We start from the raw sequence: 10125 nt of genomic DNA, 5'->3' as shown, positions 1-10125 counted from the left end.
ATCATATCAGCATGAAACAAAATCAAGAAAAGATTAACATAAATATGAAAAAACAATAAACTTATACTGTATGCATCAAAATGTGCAAGAATGTAACAGAGAGCATAATGAAAGGCGCAACCTTCTCAAAACTCTCTCGGATGAGGAGAGGATCATAAGGGGCTGAGGGAATGCTTTCTGAAAACCATGGGGGGTTGTACCACCTCCTTAGGCTACCTACAGGATCATATGTTAGGAAACAAATTAGTAGGCAAGACAGATGGATATTTGCAACATACTGATACTCCATCCAACCCAAAATAAGTGACTCAACTTTGTCTAGACATGGATGTAGCTAGACTTTTTTTTAGTGTGTACATACATCCATATCTAGAAAAAGTTGAGTCATTTATTTTAGGACGGAGGGAGTACTATTTTTGCATTCAGAGTATGCAAATGCATTTCTGGTATAATGCCTGACGAGATCCTCAATTTTGCACAGATGCAATAAGACAATCGAACCTGTTTTGCTTGAGTACAAGTGTCCAGGAGGGAACGATATGAAGCGTTCGCAATCATCACTCAATGCCTTCATCTCTGAAGAAAACCAAACTGACCCTGGAATAACAATAAACATAGAAATTAATGCGTAATAGATTAGTTGCAACTACTTAAATCCATAAAATTGTGCCAGGTTGTGATAGATACAAACACTACACCATTTGATACATATCTACAGCACTTTCTTATGATTGCGATTTTGTAACTAGTGAGAAATATTATATCCGGACAGAGGGAGTAACATCTCTATATTTTAACTAATGGAACTACACGCAGCCAGTTTTTCTCCTCCCGTGATACATGGAGATAACCAAGCAAACCATACCAAAAGTCCAGACCAAGGTAAAGTTGGAAGGAAAAATGGCACGATTTTGTTCAAATGGAAAAATAGCTGCGAGAATGGATTCTTTGCATACCATCAAGACCCCAGCCCATGTACAAGGGGCAGATGCCAATAGCGTCACGGGCAGCGATGAAGCTTTTATCACGTGTGTCAAGAAGCACAAACGAGAACATACCATCCAGCATATCCACAAATTCTTCCCCATATTCTTCATACTGTGAAAACAATATAATTTTAAAGTAGAAATGTTAACACATAAAATACATGCACTGGATGATGATGCTTAGATGGAAACATTAAAAGGTGTTGGCAGAAGATAACAATAGGATTCAAAAAGAAACTGAACATAGAGAAATATGAGTAGATACTTACTAGGTGAGCAATAACTTCACAGTCACTACCAGTTTGAAATTTATGAGATGTCAGCTTAGCTTTCAGTTCTTCATGATTATAGATCTCTCCGTTCACCTGGAAATGTCAACCAACAGACAAGATGTGGTTTAAAAAGCATACAAGAACTGAGCATACTTGATATCTCTAATTGGTTTAGTTACGGAAATACAGCGGATTAAGGGCATGCTTTCAAAGACACATTAAGAAGAGCTCGGTGACAGCATTAATAAAATCTATCGCAAATACATACAAATAAGTGCCAGTTGTCAATTGGTTTAGTCGCAGAAATACATTGGATTTACGTCATGCCTCAAAAGACGCATTGAACAGAACCCAATGGCAAAATTATACACAAACAAATGCCAGTTGTCTTAAGTAGAACAGTGAGACATAATCGTGTACTATACATTGAAATGAATCATGGAAAGCACAAGAAAAGATGGATGAAAACAGTGAAATTTCAGATACAGACCGTCACGACAACTGTTTTGTCCTCATTGTATAACGGCTGGTCCCCAGACGTGGGGTCTACGATAGCCAACCGCTGGTGTGCAAGGAAGCAATCCTCGTAGCTGTGTATACCACTCCAGTCAGGGCCTCTGTGTCGTAACCTGTGGAAAACAGTAGATTCAGTTCAGTGGGCGCATAGATCTCATACAATGAACCATATTGCACAGAAATAGTAGTCAGCTCAGTACAAAAACATCTCTAATCCCAGTTTAATCTGATGCAGCTTTGTGGTGGACGATTCACTCTAATATCTAAGTTGAAAACCTGAAAACTGTTACACCCTGACCGTGCTGCGGTTCCTAGAGATGGAGGAGCTCGACTAAGCCATAAGACATACTAGCAAACTAGGTCTCTCTAACATTTTGGGAAATCCTTAAAGAATTTCTCCCAAAAAAAATTGAAGTGCAGATACAAAGTGGAGTTTTCCATATCGATTCATCAGACGCAAACTCCTCCTGATGAATATCTCCACACTATATAAGTCAAACAATTAATAATAATAATAATAACGATAGGTCAAATAACTGAAAGTGGCAAATAAAGCGAAGGCGACAAGGTCCAAATTCCAAAGCTGTCCCACATCTCTCTCCTCGTCCTATTCCACACCACACAAATCCAACACCCCCGGGAACTTCTGACCCTCTGTTCCAGAAAAGGAGGGCTATAAAATTTCCCAAAGTTAAACAATGTAGAGTTTGACAAAGTTTGTGGAAAAAATCATTAGCAATACCAAATCAATATCATTAGATACATCATGAAATATATTTTCATATGATATCTATACAGTATTAACACTTGTTGAAAATTTTGTATACACTTGGTCACAGTTCATACCATTTGACTCCAGGAAAAAGTTAGTAGCAAACTACCACTTCATTTGGAAGATCATGATGTATGAGCATATCCGAGAAGAATTTTTTAGTGCATATAGAAGTGGAGTTTTCTACATCGATTCACCTGACGCAAACTCCTCCCCATGGATATTTACTACTGTAGTACACACTAGTCAAGTCAAACAAAAAGTCAAATAACTGAAAATGGAGAATAAAGCGAAGGCGACATATCATCCATCTCCCCAGAGCTGCCCCACATCTCGGGTCCTCCTATTCCAGACCACAGAAATCCACCACCCCACCAAATCTCCTAACCCTCGGAGGCGAAGGGACAGGACGGACGGAAACGCGCAGATAAGGGATGGCGCGGGCGCGTTACCGGCGGGAGAGCTCGATGATGCGCGAGCGCTTGGCGAGGGAGACGTCGCCGACGCCGAGGACGGCGAGGATACCGCACATGGCGTGGCGACCGGCGGGGAGGCGGCTGGCACCACCGGTCTCTGTCTCTCTCCTTGGACCGGAGCGCGCCGCCCTGCTCGTGACCCAGGGTAGGTAGGCGTAGGCCGAATCCACAGCACAACTGGCTCGCGTCTGATGGTGGCGATGGGTTTAGCCGAATATTTAGGGCTTTGGTGGGCGCTCGTGGCCTGCCAGCCGTCGGATTTGGGGTTAGACTAGGCCACTAGGGGGTTACCAGCCGAGCACTCCTTGCTGCTTTGCTAATGCTCGGACGGGCCCGTTCTGCTTCTAGCGCACTCTACAGCCGTTGGATAAATATCAAGGGCTGCTGTTAACAATGCACAAAGTAGAGTTAGCTATCTTCTTTTGCCGTAGATATGGTTTCAAAAGAAAATCAGGTCTTACGTGTGCACCTAGATACCTAGATGTTTTTGTAACACATCCTCCGTGGAAAGATGCCCGTCCATCTCTACCGAGGAGTTCTTTTGATGAATCTTCTCTTTAACAATATCTCATATAAATATACTTGGGAATCCGGCAGCCTAGCCGGGCCTAAGAGCATCTCCAGTCGCGTCCCCAAAGCGTCCCCCAAAGCAAATTGGGGCGCGCCGGACCAAAACCCGTTCCAGCCGTGTCCCCCAAACCCGAATTTTGTCCGGCGCGCTCCGAGCCCGTCCCCATCCCACGGGGACGCTCCGGGGACGTCGGACACACCGAAAGCGAGGCGGGAGTGGCGGGGCCGACCCGTCGGCCGGCACAATAAATTTTAACCTAACCGTCGCCTACCTCGCGACGGAAGTTATTGGCTTTGGCGGCGACGGTGCGGTTCCCGCAGCCGACGGTGCGGTTCCCGCGGAGCGCGGCCGACGCGTCCCGTCGCGCCTAGCTCTGTGTGCCGGCGTTAATGAGCGCCACCGCTCCTCCGCCTCCCTCCGGCCTATAAAAGGGCCTCTCATCGTCCCCCTCACACACAAACCTAGCGCCTCTCTCCCAAACCCTAGCCGCCACCATCTCAACAAGACTCGACGCTATGTCTGGTAGAGGCGGAGGCCGACCTCGCGGCCGTGGTCGTGGTCGTGGTCGTGGTCGTGGCCGCGGCGGAGCCGAACGCTCGCCGTCGCCTCCCACGCCGTCGGCTTCATCGTCGGAGATGGACGTGGAGCCGGACGTGCTTGTTCGAGTTCGTCCTCGTCCTCGAGGGCGGCCCGCGCGGCATCCACGAGCTGCCGGGACTCCTTCGCCGACTACGTCGCCGGCGACGACCGCCCGCGCACGATGCATCTGCGGGAGGCTGCGTGCGGCTACTACCGGTGGATCGTCGACGTGATCTACGACGCGCGCGGCAAGATGTACCTCAACATAGGCTGGGAGAAGTTCGCGCGGCACCACAGCCTTGAAGCCGGCTTCATCCTCCTGTTCTCCTACTTCGGCGATAAGGACATGAGCGTCAAGGTCTTCGACGAGACGCGCTGCCGCCAGGACTACCACGGCAACACCACCGACGAGGAGGACGACTGATGATGAAGAGTGTTGTTTCTTCGCAGCGAATACGTGCACAGAAGTTTCTGGATGTTCGCCTCATCGGTAGAACCAACAAGGGCACCATCCTCCCGCTGGATTTTCCAGTTTGGGTGACTGGGTGTGCCCTCGAGTGTTCTTTCTTAGCAGCGAACACAGGAAACCTTCGATGCACGGCCTAGTTAGGTTTAGTTTTTTGCAAAATTTTATATTTGTGTCCACCATGTGTAAGAGCAAGATCTATATCCCGTGTTTTGTGTGTTTGATAACAACACTCGAGTAATTCTAACCGTGCACAAAGATTGTCTTTGATAGGTTTGCAAGATGTACGGTGCCCTCGCTGAACACATTATGATCGGAAGGCCGAAGCGTAGTTCTTAGGTTTTCTGGTTTTGCGTGTGTGTCGTGAGGTAACATGGTAGGAGAGGAAAAGAGGAAAGCAGTTTTAGCCATAGCGGTACTACCGGTACCAGGAGCGGTAGTACCGCTACCCCTACTGGTACCGCTCTGAGGTACCGCTCTGAGGTTTCCCACGATTTTGTCCCACAGTACTCGTTACGGTACCTCTGCGGTACCATGAGCGGTAGTACCGCTTGCAAGCGGTAGTACCGCCCACGGTACCACTCAAGTACTGTAACCAGTTACGGCAATGCCGCTTCCGGCGATGCCGCTTCGGTACCGCTCCGGTACCGCTTTGAGTCCGATGAGGTTTGGACCCTATTGCGGTACCTCGAGCGGTACCTCGGCGGCTACCGCGAGCGGTAGTACCGCTTGTGTGTCCACGTGGACAAGTTCAGTGGGGATTTCGAACTCAGAGCGGTAGTACCGCTTCCCAAAAGCGGTAGTACCGCTTAGGCCAAAACTGCACCTAACGGTTGGATTTGAGGAGACCTATATAAAGGCCCCTTCTTCCCCAGCTCGTTTTTAGCTCTTCTCTCTCTCCTCCATTGTTGCTGAGCTTGTTATCACCAGAATTTGACCGGATCAGAGGTGGGCCACGATTGAAGATGGGCTTGAAGAATATACAAAGAAGGAATACATGAATCGGCCTTGTATACAAAGTTTGGGCTAGTTTGCCCGTGTATCTGTAATATAGTAGGATACGTGTCGATTAGACAGAGTTTGGGCTCGTGCCCGGTTGGGATTATTCCCACGTTAGAAAGTCCGCGGACTATAAATATGTATCTAGGGTTTATGAAATAAACAACAATCACGTTCACCACAAACCAATCTAGGCGCATCGCCAACTCCCTTGTCTCGAGGGTTTCTTCCGGGTAAGCATCATGCTGCCTAGATCGCATCTTGCGATCTAGGCGATACACGTTTATTCGTTGTTCATGCGTTGCTCGTCGTTGAAGCCTTTTTGATGGCGAGCAACGTAGTTATCATAGGTGTTTTAGGGTTAGCATTGTTCATCGTATCATATGCTATCGTCGTGCGACCCTTAGACATCTAGCCGCCCTTACACCTATCTTGGGTGTAAGGGCGGCACCCCGCTTGATCATCGTTTAGTAGATCCGATCCGTTATGATTGCTCCTTGTTCTTCAAGGATCTTAACCCGAAACTCGGGGACTGGCTATGCCGGTTTTGCGCATTTCTAGTTAAGTTTCGCGCTAAGAGCAAAGATCTTAACCCGAAACTCGGGGACTGGCTATGCCGGTTTCGCGCGTTTCTAGTTAAGTTTCGCGCTAAGAGCTGCGCTCTCAACACGAAACTCGAGGACTGGGAGGATAGACAAGATCCGGAAAGAAACAAACCGGCATCAGCGAAACTTACAAGAGGATTGGAGAAACTTACCACGACATTGCTGGTGGCGTCGTACCATGCACTGTCGAACTCCTTCACGGCTCGCTTGAGCCGCATGAAGTGTTCTTCAGTGGACCGCGGCCCAGCTGGATCCGGCGCCGGAAGGCGGTCCTTCCCCAAGCCCTTCGTGGAGGCGGAGATGTCCGCTTCGTTCCATTTCTGGGCGTAGGAGAGAAGATGCCCCAGCTCCTTACCCTTGCGCTTGAGCTCAACAATCCGGCCCAGAAGGCCGGAAGGTTTCTCCGGGACCGCAGCGGCGGCAGGCCCGACGTGCAGCACCAGGGACCGCGAGCCGCTTGAGGCGCTGCCGTCCACAGCCTTTCCGCGAGACGCCCCCGGCTTAAGGAATTGAGTGATCTTGGGGGCCGCCGGCGGCGGCTTCGGCGTAGTCGCGGGAGGTCCTTGGCTCGGCGGAGGTGTTGGCGTGGCCCCGGTCGCCTCAGGAACAGGGGTTTCCGGCGGCGGCGTTGGTGTGGCGTCAGTCTGCTCAGGAATTGGAGCTTCTGGCGCTGATGTAGAGGTTGCCGGCACGGAAGTTTCCGGCACGGCCTTGGAGGGGGAAGAGCGTGAACTCTTCTTCTTCTTTTCTTTCTGGACGGGAGAAACCAAAGGTTCCGCCCGCCCGGCAGCTTCTTCTTCGGCGCCGATGTTGCTGGCGCTGGTGTCTTGGGTTTCTGGAGGGGAGGTAAGATCCTCCTCCGCGCGGTGATCAGGAGATTTAGGGGCCGCGCGCCCCGAACTTGCAGTGCCCCCGGAGGGGAGGCAGAGATGTTGCCGGCACCCGGATGGTGTCGGGCTTGAGTGAGGAGGAGGAGTTGAGGTCCTCGCGGAGCCGGCAGAGCCCTCGATCCTGGGCCCAAGCTTGAGCGCGAGGGCTGAAAGAGAGAAAAAGAAAGAATTGGAAAAAAGCAGCTGGAAAAGACTTGGCAAAAACGAGACAAGCAAAAGAATGGGGGCTTACCCGGAGGAAGTGGGCATGCCGCTTGCCCTTGTAGCGCCTCGTGCCTACTTGCTTCCCCGCAAAGGGTTCAGTCCGGAAGCGTTTAGCAGGAGGGGCTTGGCTGGACCCGGAATCCGTCGCCGGGGTCTTGTTTTTCTTGCCCCCAACGGTGAGGTTGTCCAGAAACTCTTGGCCAACCGCGGCCTGCAGCGGGGTGACATGCTCATGGACCTGTGATTTGATGTTGGCTGAGGGAAGATCTACAGAGGAACAATAACGGTAAAATATGAGAGATCAAATAGAGAAGCTACCTCGAGCAAGGTCGGGTCGTCGGACGAACCGGCGGGTTCCGGCGGAGACTTGCCGAGGCGCGAGGCTGGGGTCCTCGCCCATCTTCGGATCCCGCCAATGAATAACGGGGTCGGGGTCAAACTTGTCTAAACCGCGCTTCCGGCAAGGGCCTCGCCGATCGGACTCGATGCCGGGAAACGGTCCTTGGCTTCGAAAGAACAAAAGAAAAAGAAAAGGGGGTTAGTCACAATGCAAAGTTACCGGTAAGCCGACCCGAGGTTGCGTAATTTCTTACTTCTTGGGTCGGGGGGTTAGTGGAACTAAGAGGCCGAAGACCCCATTCCCAGTCTTGCGGCATGGCGAGTCAGCGGATCTGCCCAGCCTTGAGGACGATGTCCTTCTTGCTCGAGAGCGATTCCGGTGATCTTTGTAGGATCACCGGGACCGTACATCTCGCTCATCTTGTGCACGCGGCGGCTGGAGAGGAAGCACCCGGCGAGAGATAAACGCGCGGATAATGTCATCCGAGCGAGATGCCGGTGCTCTTCATCAGCTGTCTCATGAAGCGTATGATCCGGTTGGTCTCTATGTGAGACTCCTTCGGATTGTAGCTCCGGTTGGCCCTCGTGGGTGGCGCCGGATTGAAGGGCGGCAGGTCGATAAGATCCGCAGCGCCCGTGTTTTTCACATAGAAGAAGGTCCCTTGCCATAGCCGGCATGACTCGAGACCGAGAGAACTTGAAAAAGGGCTCCCTTGACGAGAGCCGATGATGCAAGACCCGCATTGTACGGGAGGTTTGGGTTTAGGAATTTCCTTGCCCTGAACGGAGTTGATCCGAAGAGCAAAGAAGCGGGCAAACGTCTCGCGAGTGGGACGAATGCCGATATAAGCCTCCATGAAGGTGGCATAGCAAGAGAGGTAGAAGATGGCGTTGCCGGGAAGATGGTGAGGTTGAAGTTGATAAAAATCAAGGAAACGCTGGAAAAATCAGAGACTGGAAGGCCGAAGCCGCGCTCAAAGTGAGCGAGAAAGACAACTCGTTCACCGGGTTCGGGCGCCGGTACGATCTCGTCGCGAGGAAGCCGGCAGGCTACTCCTTCCGGAATCCTCCTAGACCGGTAAAGCCAGTCGATCTCGTATTTGGTAACGTTGGAGCCCATCCAGGCCCCGCGGGTGATACCGGAGGAATCCATACCGGAACCCTCACTAGAACTACCGGATTCATGATTGCTACCGGAGTCAGTGTCCATCCGGGCAAGGTCGGCGGACAGTCCGTCGGAGGAGTTGCTACGCCGGCTAGAGGAGGAAGAGGCGAGAGGAAGAAGTAGAGGGAGATTCCCCGCTAGACATGAAATTTGGTGAAGAGAAACAAGAATCCCACGATCTACCCCGCGCGAAGATCTACGAAAGAGAGAAAAAGCAAGAAAAAGAAGAAGTAAATACACTACCGAGTCGAGATCTGGAAAGCAAGCAAAAGAGGGGTAAACCCAGATTAAGCCTAACCTGAGGCGGCGGAGTCGCAGAGGAAGAAGTTCGCCGGTGGATTGGCGAGCTTTCCGTGGGCGAGGGAGTCCGTCGGCGGCGAGGTGAAGAAGAGCTCAAGGAAGCACCAATGCCTCGGCTGAGATAGAAGCGCTGCAGGAGTTCTTCACGCGGTGAAGTTCGGCGGCGTCCGGCGGAGCTGCGGCGGAGGTCCGTCGGGCAGCGGAGCTCGAACGGCGAAACGGAGCGGCGGAGGCGCAGAGGGCAAGAGCACTGTGCGCGAGGAAGTGGAGAATGCGAGAAGAGGAAGAAGGAGGAGCGGTTCCCCCTTATAAAGGAAGAGGGAGACGTGGGCCGAAAACCGCTGGGCCTCGGTGGTTTGGGTCGTGGGCCGCGACGGTTCGCTCCACGGGCCGCCACGTGGCACGGTGGTACACGCGAGAAAATAGAAAGCCACAGGGAGGTGCACACGGATCTAGAGAGGTGGTTGGGATTCGCTGTGAAGCAATCAATGCGTGCGCAGAACCCGAAGGGAAGTGACCCCTGACACTGGCGCGTCAGTTACAGTGCGCATGTCACTGACAGGCGCGGGGCCCGAGATATTCTCGACTTCGCCGAGGAAGTGTTTAATGACTAAGATGCCGGAGGATAAGACACCGGATAATGTCTTGCAAAAAAGAGATAGCGATAATCCGGGCAAAGGTGCCGGATCCAAGCCCAATGCTGGATAGATTAAACCGGTATCCTAAGATAAAAGAACTCGGCATGGTCTGTTGGATAGGATCCGCCAGACTATACCAGCTTCGGGGACTAATGTTGGGGGGATGACCCCCGGTATGCCAAAGGCATGCCAAACCGGATGGTTTGAGCCATCAAGATACCGGTTTAATGTTCGTACTGGAACATAGAGATAAGAATTTAGCTAAGTGAGGCTAAGCCGGTATCCCCAAGAGGGGTATGCCGGAACCGGATAAGAGGATACCGGGCTACCGGAAGGAAGAGCATGTC

At 51.4% G+C, this 10125-nt stretch overlaps 1 protein-coding gene across 1 annotated transcript in view; it reads right to left on the bottom strand.

The window, feature by feature from the left end:
- Window positions 1–3287, bottom strand: part of LOC124653523 (asparagine synthetase [glutamine-hydrolyzing] 2) — an 84962-nt gene extending 81675 nt beyond the window's left edge. The window contains exons 1-6 of the mRNA XM_047192575.1: window positions 2999–3287; window positions 1749–1887; window positions 1256–1351; window positions 957–1098; window positions 502–597; window positions 122–216 (exon numbers count right to left, since the gene is read on the bottom strand). Of these exons, the coding sequence (XP_047048531.1) occupies window positions 122–216; window positions 502–597; window positions 957–1098; window positions 1256–1351; window positions 1749–1887; window positions 2999–3078 (648 nt within the window). The 5' untranslated portion in view covers window positions 3079–3287. The remainder of the gene's footprint in view (window positions 1–121; window positions 217–501; window positions 598–956; window positions 1099–1255; window positions 1352–1748; window positions 1888–2998) is intronic.
- Between the last annotated feature and the right edge of the window lie 6838 nt (window positions 3288–10125).

The sequence above is a fragment of the Lolium rigidum genome, chromosome 5 (assembly GCF_022539505.1).
Source record: "Lolium rigidum isolate FL_2022 chromosome 5, APGP_CSIRO_Lrig_0.1, whole genome shotgun sequence".
NCBI lineage: Eukaryota > Viridiplantae > Streptophyta > Magnoliopsida > Poales > Poaceae > Lolium > Lolium rigidum.
Note: the sequence above shows the minus strand (reverse complement) of the source record. Positions and strands in the feature narration are given on the sequence as shown.